The 14,968-nt window shown below is 47.7% G+C and overlaps 1 protein-coding gene across 1 annotated transcript in view; it reads right to left on the bottom strand.

Annotated features, from left to right (window-relative positions):
- HCN2 (hyperpolarization activated cyclic nucleotide gated potassium and sodium channel 2) overlaps window positions 1-14,968 on the bottom strand; it is a gene marked incomplete at its 5' end in the record, with an annotated part of 31,683 nt that overhangs the window by 5,559 nt on the left and 11,156 nt on the right. Inside the window, 3 exons of the mRNA XM_081135283.1 lie at window positions 11,446-11,592; window positions 12,781-12,999; window positions 13,908-14,069. Coding sequence (XP_080991409.1) covers window positions 11,446-11,592; window positions 12,781-12,999; window positions 13,908-14,069 — 528 coding nt within the window. The remainder of the gene's footprint in view (window positions 1-11,445; window positions 11,593-12,780; window positions 13,000-13,907; window positions 14,070-14,968) is intronic.

Raw genomic sequence — 14,968 nt, 5'->3', positions numbered from 1 at the left:
GGGCCAAAGGGGCTGGTGAGGACCATTGTTCGGGTCTCTTCTACGTAGATGGGGCAGGCATCTAAGATAGAGCTCTATTCTGGGGCTTTGGCTTAACTGCAAGGTCACTGCAGTGTGTTCCCAGCCTTTTGCCTCCAAAGGGACAGCGGAGCATCACCACACCCACTGAGCCTCACCACCCAGAACCGCTCTGACTTGGGCCAGTGCCCTGGATGCCTTAGGCACCTGCTTGGCTCCCACCAGCTTCCCCAAGTCACCTGGCACACACAGCCCACAGAGGCCATGGTCTACATAAGTATAAACAAATAGAGAAATCAAATAAAAAGACAAGAATATCTTTAAAATGAAGAAACAAGCAAAATATCAAAAAAAAAAGGAAAAAGAGATAAGTGGTCATAAGGATGCTCACCAAACTTGAGTGGAACAGAGGAACTAAGGGGAAACTTCAACAAAGTGAATGTATAAGAAAGAACAGTTACAACAACAAAATAACAAAGCAGACTTGAAGTATACAATACTGAAATGAAAAACACATTAGAAGGAATCAACAACAGACTAGCTAACAGAAGAAGGCATCAGCTACGTGGAAGACAAACTAATGGAAATCAACCAGTCAGAACAGCGGAAAGAAACAGGTATTTTAAAAAAATGAGGATAGTTGCCCTGGCCAGTGTGGCTCAGTTGGGTGAGTGTCATCCATGCACTGAAGGGTTGCCAGTTCAATTCCCGGTCATGGCACACACCCAGGATTCGGGTTCAATTTCCAGTCAGGGTGTGTGCAGGAGTCAACTGATCAATGTTTCTGTCTCACACCGATGTTTCTCTCCCTCTCCCTTCCTCTCTTTCTAAAATCAATAAAAACATTAAATAACACACAAAACAAGGATAGTTTAAGGGAATTCTGTGATAACATCAAGCAGTCAAACATTCACATTATAGATATTCCAGAAGGAGAAGAAAGAAAAAGGAACAGAGACTTAAAGAAATAATGGATGAAAACTTTCCTAACTTAGGAAAGGAAACAGTCATCCAGGTCCAGTAAGCACAGAAGATTCCAATCAAGATGAACCCAAAGAAACCCACACCAAGACATATTGTAATTAAAATGGCAAAAGTTAAAGACACAGTTTAGAAGGCAGCAAGATGATAAGAATTAGTTACATACAAAGGGAAATCCATAAGGCTATAAGCTGATTTCTCAGCAGCAACATTACAGGCCAGAAAGGAGTGGCAGGACATTTAAAGTGCTGAAAGAAGGAACCTACAACCTAGCAAAGTTATTCAGAATTGAGGGAGAGAGAAAGTGTTCCTCAGACAAAAACTAAAGGAGTTCATCACCATTAAACCAACTTTATAAGAAATGTTAAAGGGGGTCTTTAAGTAGAAAAGACCATAACCAGAAATAAGAAAATATGAGAAAGGGGAAAAAAATCTCGCAGGTAAAGCCAAATATTTAATAAGTACAGCAAACTGGACATTTAAAAAACTAAGAAGTTCAAAAAAGTATCAAATTCAATATAAACTACAATAAGTAGCTACATATACAACACAAAAAGATCTAACACATGATAACACATGATAGCAACAACATAAAGTGTGTAGGAGGGAGTAAAAATGTACTCCTTATAAAATATATTTGAATGTAAGTGCCTATTAGCTTAAAATAGACTGCTATAGATGTAGAATGATATACATAAACCTCATGGTAACCACAATAAAAAGAAAACCTAGCCCAGCCTGCGTGGCTCAGCGGTTGAGCACTGACCTAGGATCCAGAAGATTGCAGTTCAATTCCCGGTCAGGGCACATGTCCTGGCTGTGGGCTCGTACCCAGCAGGGGGCGTGCAGGAGGCAGCCGATACTTGACTCATCATTGATGTTTCTCTCCCTCTCCTCCTCTCTCTAAAATCAATAAAAATATACTAAAAATCCTACAGTGCCCTCTCCCTCCCAGGAGCACATGGGCTCGTTTCCCCTCTTTCTTCTCTACCAGGTACATTACCTTTACCTTTCTCTATCCTAAGCTCCAAGGGCCCTTATTTTGCCTTTGTAACTTTCTAAATAAACTTCCCTTATAGTTGGGGGGGGGGGACGACACCATACAAAAGATATATAAGAATTAAGAGAAAGTAACCCAAACAAATCACTAAAGATAATCAGTAAACCACAAGAAATCAGGAGATGAAGAAAAGGACCAGAAGACAATTAACAAAATGGCAAAGAGTATGCACTTATCAATAATTACATAAGCTATAGATAAAATGCTCCAATAAACAGACGTAGGGTGGCTGAATGGATCAAAAGCAAGACCCATTTACATGCTGCTTACTAGAGACTCACATCAAATTAAGACACAAACAGACTAAGAGTAAAGGGATGGAAAAAAATATTCCAGGCAAATAGAAATGAAAAGAAACCTGAGGTAGCAATACTCATATCAGCCAAATAGGCTTCAAAACAAAAAAGGTAAAAAAAGACAACAAAGGATATTACATAATTATAAAGGGGTCAATCCAAGAAGAGGATATAACAATCATAAATATCTATGGACCCAACATAAGAGCACCTAAGTACATGAAGCAAATGTTAATAGACATAAAGGGAGAAATTCGCAGTAGCACAATAATAGGGAATTTTAATACCCAACTCAAATCAATCCAGACAGAAAATTGATAAGGAAATAATGGATTTAAATGTTACCTTAGAAGAGATCCACTTAATAGATATTTATACATCATTTCATCCAAAAGCTGCAGAATACAAATTTTTTTCAAGTGCATATGGAACATTCTCCAGGATAGATGATATGTTAGGCCAGAAAACAAGCCTCAATTCAAGAAGACTAATCATATCAAGTATCTTTTCAGATCACAATGGTGTGAGACTAGAAATCAACTACAGGGAGAAAATTGGAAAAAACACAAACGTGGAGACTAAAAAATATGCTACTAAACAACCAATATGTCAAAGAGGAAATCAGACAAGAAATTAAAAATGACCTTTAAAAATGAAAATTAAAACACAACAATACCACATTTATGGGATGCAGCAAAAGCAGTTTTAAGAGGGAAGGTCATAGCCATATAGGCTGACCTCAATAAATAAAAAATCCCAAACAAACAATTTAACTCTACACCTAAAGGAACTAGAAAAAGAACAAACAAACCAAAAGTAGAAGAAAGAAAATAGTTAAGATCAGAGCAGAAATAAATGAAATAGAAATGTAAAAAAATAGAAAAGATCAATAAAACGAAGAGCTCATTCTTTGAAAAGATAAACAAAAATGAACAAATTCCAAAAAAAAAGAAAATTATAGGCCAATATCCTTGATGAACATAGATGCAAAAATTCTCAACAAAATATTAACAAACTGAATTCAACTATACATTAAAAGGACCATACACCACAACTAAGTGGGATTTATCCCAAGGACACGAGCATTGTTCAATATCTATAAATCAATTAATGAGATACATTAACAAAATGAAGGATGGCCCAGCCAGCGTGGCTAAGTGGTTGAGCACCGACCTAGGATCCAGGAGATCAAGGTTTGATTCCCGGTCAGGGCACATGCCCAGGTTGTGGGCTCGATGCCCAGGAGGGGGTGTGCAGGAGGCAGCTGATCAATGCTCTCATCATTTATGTTTCTATCTCTCTCCTCCCTTCCTCTGTCTGAAATCAATAAAGATATATTTTTAAAAAAATGAAGGATAAAAACTGTATGATCATTTCAATATACACAAAGAAAGCATTTGACAAGATACAACATCCTCTTATGATTAAAAAACTCAATAAAATGGGTATGAAGAAAAGTATATATGACAAACTCTCAACTAATATCATACTCAATAATGAAAAACTGAAAGCTTTTTAAGATCAGGAACAAGGCAAGGATGCCCACTCTTTTTTTTTTTTTAATCCTCACCTGAGGATATTTTTTTCATTGCTTTTCAGAGAGTGTGGGAGGGAAACAGAGAGAGAGAGAAACATCTTTGTGAGAGAGACACATACAGTTGGTTGCCTCCTGCATGAACCTGGATCCAGCCTGCAACCAAGGTACCCACCCTTCGCTGGAATAGAATCTGGGACCCTTTGGTCCATAGGCCGATGCTCTAACTACTGAACAATAACCGCTGTTATTCAACATAGTACTGGAAGTCCTAGCCAGAGCAATCAGATAAGAGAAAGAAACAAAAGGCCTCCAAACTGGGAATGAAAACTTAAACTGTCACTATTTGCAGATGACATGATTCTGTATAGAGAGAATTCAAAGACTTTTTAAAAAAGTTAACTTAAAATGGATTAAAGACTTGACTATAAGACCTGAAACAATAAAAGATACAGAAGAAAACACAGGCATTAAACTTATAGACCTTGGTCTCAGACTTTTTTTTTTTAACTTGACCCCAAAGGAAAGGGAAGTAAAAGCAAAAATAAATGGGACTAGAGTAAACTTAAAAGCTTCTGCAAGCTTCTGCACAGCCAAAGAAATGATCAACAATATAAAAAGGCAACCACCGAAAAAAAAAAAGGCAATCACCGAATGGGAGAAGATATTTGCAAACGATACCTCTGATAAGGGGCTACTATCAAAAAATATTTTAAAAACTCATACAGCTGCCCAGCCGGGCGTGGCTCAGCGGTTGAGCATTGGCCTAGGATCCAGGAGATCAGGGTTCGATTCCTGGTCAGAGCACATGCCAGGGTTGCGGGCTCAATCCCCAGTCGGTGGCGTGCAGGAGGCAGCCGATCAATGACTCTCATCATTGATGTTTCTATCTCTTTCTCCCCCTCTCCCTTCCTCTCTCTGAAATCAATAAAGATATATTTTAAAAAATAAGTAGCCCGACCAGGCGTGGCTCAGCGGTTGAGCATTGACCTAGGATCCAGGCGATCGGGGTTTGATTCTTGGTCAGGGCACATGCCCGGGTTGCGGGCTCCATCCCCAGTCGGGGGCGTGCAGGAGGCAGCCGATCAATGACTCTCTCATCGTTGATGTTTCTATCTCTCTCTCCCCCTTTCCTTTCCTCTCTCTAAAATCAATAAAGATATATTTCAAATAAATAAATAATAAATAAATAAATAAATAAATAAATAAATGGACAGAGGGCCTGAGTAGACACTTTTCCAAGGAAGACATATGGATGGCCAAAGGTACATGAAAAGATGTTCAACTTCACTAATTATTAGAGAAATGCAAATCAAATCCACAATGAGATATCACCGTGCACCTGTCAGAACGGCTGTTATTAATAAGACAAGAAATAACGAGTGTTGGAAAGGATGTGGAGAAAAAGGAGCCCTCATACACTGCTAGAGGGAATGTAAACTGGTACAGCCACTATGAAAAACAGTATGGCGCGTCCTCAAAAAATTAAGAATAGAGCTACCACATGACCTAGCAATCCTTCTTCTGGGTATCTACCCGAACGTTTTGAAAATACTTAGTCATAAGGGTATATGTACCCCTATGTTCGCTGCGGTATTACTCACAGTAGCCAAGATACGGCAACAACCTAAGTGTGCTGTGATGGATGACTGTGGTATGGAGCACTACACAGCCATAAAAAGGATGAGATACTGCCGTTCGCAACAACATGGATGGGTCTTGAGAGTAGCTTGCTAAGTGAGATGTGTCAGATGGAAAAGGACAGGAACCATGCAGTTTTACTCATGTGGGATATAAAACAAAAAGCAACAAATGAACAAATAAAAGAAAGTAATGGGTACAGGCAACGGAATGGTGGTTACCAGAGGAGCGGGGGTGGGTAAAGGGTCAAACATATGGTGACAGAGGGAGACGAGGCTTCAGGTGGTCAACATACAATAGAGTATACAGATGTATATTATAAAGTTGTACACCTGAAATTTAATACTGTTAACCCACGTTACCCCAGTACATTTAGTTTTTTAAAAAATAGCATGGTACTGGCATAAAAACAGATACATAGATCAATGGAACAGAATAGAGAGCCCAGAAATAAAACCTTGCTTATATGGGCAGTTATTCTAGGACAGTGGAGAAGAGGGAATACAGTGGGACAAAGACAGGCTCTTCAGTAGGTGGTGTTGGGAAAACTGGGCAGATACACGCAAAAGAATGAAATTGGATCACTTTCTTATACCATATACAAAAATAAACTAAAAACGCATTAAAGACTTAAGCATAAGATCTGACAACCACAAAATTCCTAGAGGAAAACAGGTAGTAAACTCTTTAACAATCTTTTTGGGTATGTCTCATTGGGCAAGGAAAACAAAAGAAAAACAAATGGGCCGTGGCCAGTTTGGCTCAGTGGTTAGAGCATCAGCCCGCACAATGAAGGGTTCTGGGTTCGATTCCAGCCAAAGGCATGTACCTTGGACCTCGGTTGCAGGCTCAATCCTCACCCCCAGTCGGGGCACCTGTGGGAAGCAACCAATCAATGTGTCTCTCACACTGACGTTTCTCTCCCTCTCTCCCTTCCACTCTCTCTGAAAAGCAACAGAAAAAATATCCTTGGGTGAGGATTTAAAAAAAAAAAAAGAAAAACAAATGGGACTACATCAAACTAAAGTTTTTGCACAGTGAAGAAAACTACCCACAAAATGAAAAGATAACCTATTGAAGGTAAAAAGGTATTCACCAATGATATATCCAATAAGGTGTTGATATCCAAAATATTTTAGGAGAAATAAACAAAATGAAACAAAAAGAAAAAAAAAAGAAACAAAAACAAGACAAAGCAAAACAAACAAACCCCAAAATATATAAGGAACCCATGCAACTTAACACCAAAAAAACAAACAATCCAGTTAGAAGATGGTCAGAGGACCTGAAGGGACTTTTCTCCTAAGAGGACCTGCAGATGGCTGACAGTCATATGAAGAAGTTCAGCATCACTAATCATCAGAGAAATGCAAATTAAAATCACAATGAGATATATCACCTCCTACCTGTCAGAATGGCTGTTATCAAAAAAACACCAAAGAATAAGTGTTGGCATGGAAGTAGGGAAAAGGGAACCCTCATGCACTGTTGGTGAAAATGCAGATTGGTGCAGCCATTCTGGAAAACGGTATGGAGGTTCCTTAAATAATTAAAAATAGAGTTGCCATATGATCCAGCAATCCTACTTCTGGGTATTTATCTGAAAAAAACGAACACCAATTTGAAACAACATATGCCCTCTGTGTTCATTGTACCATTATTTACAATAGCCAAGATATGGAAACAAGCTAGGTGTCCATTCATAGATGAATAGATAAAAAAGAAGTAGTACATACAGGGTGTCCTCATAAATCTATACCACTTTGAATAATTATTAATTACAATGGATTAAATCTGAAAAGAAAGAAACATCAACTGAGCTATCAGCTGTTAAAGTGTGTATACATTTTTTGGGGACACCCTATATATACAATGAAATATTACTCAGAAATAAAAAAAGAATAAGCCCTGGCCAGTGTGGCTCTGTTGGTTGGAGCGTCATCCTGTACACCAAAGGTGGCGGGTTTGATTCCCGGTCAGAGCACATACCTAGGTTGCAGGTTCAACCCCAGGTCAGGGTGCGTGCGGAAGGCAACCAATAGATGTTTCCCTTTCACATTGATGTTTCCCTCTCCCTCTCTCTAAAATCAAATCTTGGGGTTTGGAACAAGATGGCGGCGTAGGTAACCACTGTACCCGCCGCCGCCCACAACCACATCAAAATTACAACTAAAATATAGAACAACCATCACTCAGAACCTCCTGAAATCTGGCTGCACAGAAGCCCCACAACCAGGGAGCTGAAGCACTGAGACCAACAGGAGGGACGGAGACACAGGCACATCGGGCTGAGTCCTGGGGACCTGGCGGTGGGCCCACACCCGGTGCCGCGGGTTAAACCTGGGAAGGATATCTCGGCGGTGGAGGTTTCCCAGAGTGAGGGGTCCCAACCCCACATCAGGCCCCCCAGCCCAGGGTTTCAGGGCTAGGAAGAGACGTCCCCACAACTCCAGGCTGTAAAAACGAGCGGGGATTGTGGCTGAGTGAGCGGAGGTAGCTCCTCTTACAGGGCGCGACCATGGACTCAGACGCGCTCCCTCTGAGCCCAGTGCCAGGCGGCAGCTTGAAAGGAACCCGGGACACTCGGGGAGGAACTAACCTGCCTGAAATCCGGGTGAGAAGTGGAGGGCGGCTTCCTCCCAGGCAGAAGGGCTGGCGGAGGCCACGGCTCCTCTGGCGAGTCCTCCCCGCACACAGCCGGCAGGCAGGAGCCATGTTTGAATCGCCAGCACCTGACTCGCACCTTTGGCCCCGCCCCGTGATTCCCGGAGGCCCCGCCCCTCCCCACCTGTAGCTCATCCAGGCCATTTCCAGGGGCTTTTCTATGCAAGTGGCCTCTCCAGCCTCATGCTTAGGACTTTCCTAAAATCTCTCAAATAAGCAGCATCGTGCCCCATATGGTTTGATAAGTGGCCCCAGGCCTGGCACTAGCAGCAGCCTGCATTGGCTCATAGCTTGGCCTCTCCTGGACAACTCAAAGCCCAGCACAAGTAGCAGCCAACTACGGTTTTCTGTGTAGCTCATGCTGGGTGGCTCTGGGCAAGGCACTGGTAGAGGCTGACTTTGCACCTCCCAGGAGGCCCCAGAGAAGGTGTACCTGGTGATCAGACTCGACCACGCTGGATTACAGCCCTACCACACCCACGAGTGACACTCAAGGGGTGCACTTGGTGAACACCAAAGCTCCACTGGAGTAAATCCTGCTCCATGGGGGTGTCTCCAGCACAGCAGCTCTCTGGCTATAGTTGCAGCTGGTCCTCACAGCCAATTAGCCTGGGGGTCAATTCTTCCCAGTGATGCCAACAGCAACCAAGGCTCAACTACAACAGGACAGTGCACACAGCCCACACAGGGGTGCACCTAGAAGGCCCAGATCAGGTGACTGGGGAGACTGAGCCACTGGACCCTACAGGACACCTAATACACAAAGCCACTCTGTCAATTCCAGGAGACATAGCAGCTCTACCTAATACATATAAACAAACACCTGGAAGCAGCCAAAACGTGGAGGCAAAGAAATATGTCACAAAGGAAAGAACAGAAGAAATTTCTAGAAGAGGAACTAAATGAAATAGAACCAAGCAAGCTACTAGATACAGAGTTCAGAATTGTGGTTATAAGGATGCTCAGGGATATTAGTAAGACTATTAAGAGAACAAGTGAGGCCATCAATGACATAAGAAGGTACCAATCAGAAATGAAGGCTACACAAACTGAAATGAAGAATAATTTACAGGGAATCAACTATAGAGTAGAGGACGCTGAGAATCAAATCAGCAATTTGGAACATGAGGAAGCAAAAAACATCCAATGAGGAGAGCAAAAAGAAAAAAGAATCCAGAAATATGAAGATAGTGTAAGGAGCCTCTGGGACAACTTCAAGAGGCCCAACATTCATATTATTGGGGTGCCAGAAGGAGAAAAGAGCAAGAAATGGAAAACCTATTTGAAAAAAATGACAGAAAACTTCCCCTACCTGGGGAAAGACATAGACTTACAAGTCCGGGAAGCATAAAGGGTCCCAAACAAGAGGAACCCAAAGAGGCCCACACCAAGACACATCATAATTAAAATGCTAAAGGTTAAAGACAAAGAGAGAAAAGCAGTTAGTTACCTACAAGGGAGCTCCCATATGACTGTCAGCTGATTTCTCAAGAGAAACCTTGCAGGCCAGAAGGGAGTGACAAGAAATATTCAAAGTGATGAAAAACAAGAAGCTACAACCAAGATTACTCTACCCAGCAAAGCTATCATTTAGAACTGAAGGTCAGATAAGGAGCTTCACAGACAAGGGAAAGCTAGAGGAGTTCATCACCACCAGACCAGTACTACATGAAATGTTGAAGGGTCTTCTTTAAGAAGAAGCTAATGAACAAAAGAATCTGACAAACTAAATAGATCCAGAGACACTGACACATGCAATAGACAATCATATTTTAGAGGGAAGGGGGTTAGAGGGTGGGAAGAGATTAACCAAAGAAGTTATAAGCATATATGCATAACCCATGGACACAGACAATAACAGGGTGAAGGTGTGGGGAGGGGGTGGGGGTGAAGTGGAGGGCGTCAATTGGGAGGGGAAAATGGGACACCTGTAATACTTTCAACAATAAAGATAAAAAAAATAAAAATTAAAAAAATAAAATCTTGCCATTTTCAACAACATGGATGGGTATGTATGGTTATGGTTATTATGGTATTATGGCTATTATGCTAAGTGAAATAAGTCAGATAGACAGACAAATACTGTATTGCCTCACTTATATGTGGAATCTAAAAAAATAAAGCCAAATAAATGAATAAATAAAACAAAATAGAAACCGAACTACAGATATTGAGAAGAAGCTGATGGTTGCCCAAGGGAGGGGAGGGGAATGGGAATAAAAAAATAAATGAAACTATACAAGAAGAAAACATCTTTCGCCCATCAAGGCTTTTTCCTGGCTGTGCCCTCCAGCAGAGACACCCACAGGTTCACTGTGCCTCAAGGAGATGTCACCTCACACTTCCCACCTCTGTGCTCCCATCCTTCCCAAAGCTTCTCCCTCTGGACCTCCTTGAGGGCATAGGGCAGGGCTCACAAACTTGCTCAGGAACTGCTTAGTGAGTGCTGTGGGTTGAATCATGTCCCTTTAAAAGATACATTGAAGTCCTGAACCCCTGGTACCTAGGAATGTGACCTTATGTTGAAATATGGTCTTTGCAGATGTCATTAGTTAAGATGAGATCACGCTGGAGTAGGTGGGTCCTGTATACAATGACTGGCATCCTTAGAAGAAGAGGACAGATAGACACACACACACACACACACACACACACACACACAGGAAGACGGCCATGTAAAGATGAAGATAGAAATCGGGGTGACACATATCTAAGCCCAGGGACACCAATGACTGCTGGCTATACCAGAAGCAGGAAGAGGCAGGGAGGACCCTCCCTGGAGCCTCCTTAGAGAACACAGCCCTGTGACACTTTAATCTTGGACTTCTAGCCTCCAGAATGTGAGAGGCTAAGTTCCTGTTGTTTTAAGCTGCCCAGTGTGTGGTCATTTATCATGGCTGCCCCAGGAATCTTGCCCAATATCACACAGGCTGTGAGGGGCAGAGCTGGAACTGACCCGCCAACCCGCCCTGGGCTGATAGGCTCCAGCCTTCCTTTCCTCTACCTCTGACTAACACAGACCCCAAACAAAGTGAGTGAAATCAGGCAGAGTGTGGGGACCCAGGATGGCTGGGGCATTGTGGTAGTGCAGGTGACAGATGCTCAGAGGGGCGTGTAGTGCGTGTACAAATCTAGCTTGAGTCCTTCATGCTGCAGCTGAGCCAGTCCTCCTCCTCTTGGAGACTGGGAGTCTGGTAGCAGGGGCGTCTCAAACTCTATCCAACCCCAAGGGTACTGGGGCCCTGCCTCACCTCCCGCAGGGGCCCGTTGAGCTCTCCCAGGATGCTGTCTTCATCAAACATCTTGCCTTGGTAGCGGTGCTCATAGTAGTCGTGGATTTTCTGTCGGAAGTCCGCAGGCAGCTTGTGGAAGGACATGTACTGCTCCACCTGCTTGTACTGTAAGGGGGCAGGAGGCCCGGGTTAGTGGCCACTGTTCAGAGAACCCCTGCCTCAGCCCGAATGTGGCTCCCAGGTTTAACTACAACCACAACAAACACAGGATGCCCAGTTACATCTGAATTTCAAATCAACAGCAAAAATGCTTAGTGTAAGTGGATCCCGTGCAATACTTGGGATATACTTATGCTAACAGAAGTTACTCCTTGTGTCCTGAATTGTATCTGGCAACCCCTATCTCTGACAGCTGGACCCCAGGCCCCCAAGACACTGGACCTCCACTACAGGGGCCCCCAACTGTACCTATGGTTCTGGTGCTCCTCCTCCAGCATCTTCCTATAAACCCCAGCAAGGGTGGGCACCAGGCAGGAGTGCCAGGCCCTGCTGTCCCCAGGATGGCACCCCCAGGGGTGCCCTGCCCTGTTTCCACCCCAGCCCCACCCGACCACAGCTGCCCTGAGCTCAGCAGAACCCGTGATGGTGGGCGGGTGGCAGCACCAGCTCATGTTTGGGTGTGAGTCCGTGGCTTCCGGACAGCCGGGGCACCTGGCACTGGGCCCAGCTGACCCGGCTAACCCTACTGGGCACTGCTGGGGGTGCTCACAGCTGCCCAGCCAGGGTCAGCCATCAGATGACAGTGCTTGATAGACAGAGGCAGCATGGGGGTGAGGTCCAAGCTCACTGTTGGCACTTAGGGAAACTGAGGCACAGGATAGCCATCAAGGCCATACTCCAGAAAACGCTGGCCTACGGGGCCAGCGCCTGCTCTCCCTCAGCCCTTACTGTTCCCCGACCTTTGGACTAGTCCCATGGAGGTTCCCGCAGCCTGAGGCCAGGTCCAAGTGGCTGAACATTCTTGCTCCCTTAGTGGCCTCCTCCATGGACGTGACTGACCAACATGTACTCAAGTGACCCCAGTCCTCTTGAAGCCTGTTCAGTGCCTTCCCTGCCATGGCCCCTCCCAAGACAGCCCAGAAACCCCAGCATGAGTTCACCTCCTAGAGAGGTCCCCCTGCGTCCCCAGCCCCTCGGGAGCACCTTGACTCCCCATGGATTGGCCCTGCTCTGTTTGAGCCCCTGGGCCCCATCTCCTCCTCCACATGTGTCCCCTCCAGGCTCCAGACTTCCCTCTAGGGTCCCTACACCCCCCACATGGAGCTGGAGGGATGGTGGGTAGAGCCCCCAGACCTTCTCCTGGTACTGGCGCCTGGAGGAGTCCAGCGACTGAATGAGGGCAGTGGCGTGTCCGATGAACATGGCATAGCAGGTGGCGCCCACGATCATGCTCAGCATTGTCAGCCAGATGTCGGTCATGCTCTCAGGCGCCTGCCGACCGTACCCAATGCAGAGCATGTGGCTCATGGCCTTGAAGAGGGCGAAGGAGTAGAGCTCGCTCCATGAGTGATTCTGCAAGGGCAAAGGTGGGCAGGTGGGCGGGCGCTCACAGCCCAGGGAGCTCCTCGACCCCACGGGCCCGCCTGCCTGTCCTCCCCCAGGCATCCAAGATGGTGAGCTTCCCACGTCTAGAGACAACCAAGAGAAACTAAGGCTCAGGCAGGAGATACGATGCGTACACGCGTCACAGCGAGTCAGTGGCAGGAGCAGGTCTGGAGCTACTTCCCCATTTCACTCCTGGAGAAACTGAGGATCAGAGAGGCCAGAGCCTGGCCCTGGGTGCTCAGGAGCCCCCACCCCTTTGCAGCCTCTGATCGGAGTGTCTATAAGGCCAAGAGGGTGTGACAGTTCTAGGGACCCTGTGGAGGGTGAGCTGGGGACTCGAGAATCTGATCAGAGGGTCCGGGAAGGTGGAGGCATCTGGCAGGGCCAGTCCTCAGTTAACCCGACGGGGGAGGGGGGCAGTGGGGCCCCACTCAGGAAGCAGGACAGCATGCCGGTGTCCGGCCAGACAATGCGCTGCCTCAGCCGGGCAGCCGTGCCAGGCGCCGGGGCCGCCGAGGATGCCCCCCCCCCGCCCGCCCCCCGCGCACCCCACCCCTCGAGGCCCGGGGCGGAGAAGGGCTCCTTGTGAGGCTGAAGAGCGCCGAGGCTCGCCCTTTGTCCCTCCCAGGATGTTCTCCCTCGGGGCCTGTGATACCACGGTCCCTTCCGTCTTTTGAATGAATTATGTACATAAGAAAGCGCACTCGGATGGGGCGGGGCGGGGGGACTGGGACGGACTGTCGGCGGACGGTCAGACAGCAGAATGTCTGCGCGACAGGAGTTGCCCTAGTCACTGTCATGCCCAAGGAGCCGCCGGCCGCGGCCCCCCGGGGCGCTGTCCGGGGCCCGCGGGCTCGCCCGGGCGCGGCGCTCACCACCATGCCGTTGATCGACACCCAGCAGTTGCGCGGGAAGTCCTGCAGCATCGGCACCAGGAACTGCAGGCAGCCGTCCCAGTGGCACAGCAGCAGCATCATGCTGATGAGGTTGCAGATGCGCATCACCGCGCTCGCCAGGTCGTAGGTCATGTGGAAGATCTGGGGCGTGCGGGCGCGTGAGCTGAAAGGAGCCCCGCCCCCCGCCGCGGACCCGAACCCCCGGCATCCCCGCCCCCAGGAGCCCCGCCCCCCGCCGCGGGACCCGAACCCCCCGGCATCCCCCGCCCCCAGGAGCCCCGCCCCCCGCCGCGGGACCCAACCCCCCCCCCCCCCCCCCCCCCCCGGCATCCCCCGCCCCCAGGAGGCCCTGCCACCTTTCGGTTAGTGAGGTGCCCTGACCGAGAGCGCGCGGCCAGGACCGCCGCCCCCCCAGCGGCCCTGTCCCCACCTACTTCCCCGCCGGGCCCTGTCAGTGCCCTGGAAACCGGGGGCGACGTCGCTGGGCAGGGGCGGTCCAGAGGCGGTCTCGACTCGGGGGACAGGGGCATGACTTCGCTTCCCCGGGCCTGCCTCCCCACTATCAAATGCAGATTCCTCCTCTCACAGGGGCAGTGAAGGAAAGGGGCGCGGTGTGCCAAGGGTCCGCGCTGCGCTCTCGGGGGCCGAAGCCCGCGCGCGGCTCCGCCGGCCCACGCCATGCCCAGTTCCATCCGCTGCGGCGCAGGCCCTTCACTGCAGCCTTGGGACCCCACCCGAGCCCCCTCAAGACCCGTCTTCTGTGCCTGTAAGCCTGCCAGCCTTCTCCCTGGGGCGCCGCCCCCGGACCCTCATAACCCCCCTGCGCCCCCCATCGCCGCCTGACCGCGCCAGGCGCCCTCACGGCCCCGCCCCGCAGCCATTACCGCGCGCACGGCCCCCTCAAGCCTCCCCCGCAGCATGGCCTCCCGCCCCTGCAGCCCCGCGGGCCCTCACCTCCGCCCACTGGTGGCAGCGTGGCCCTCCGTAGCCCTCCCGCCCCGCGGGCCCTCACCTCCGCCCACTGGTGGCAGCGTGGCCCT

Source organism: Miniopterus schreibersii (assembly GCF_964146895.1).
Source record: "Miniopterus schreibersii genome assembly, chromosome: 4".
NCBI lineage: Eukaryota > Metazoa > Chordata > Mammalia > Chiroptera > Miniopteridae > Miniopterus > Miniopterus schreibersii.
Note: the sequence above shows the minus strand (reverse complement) of the source record. Positions and strands in the feature narration are given on the sequence as shown.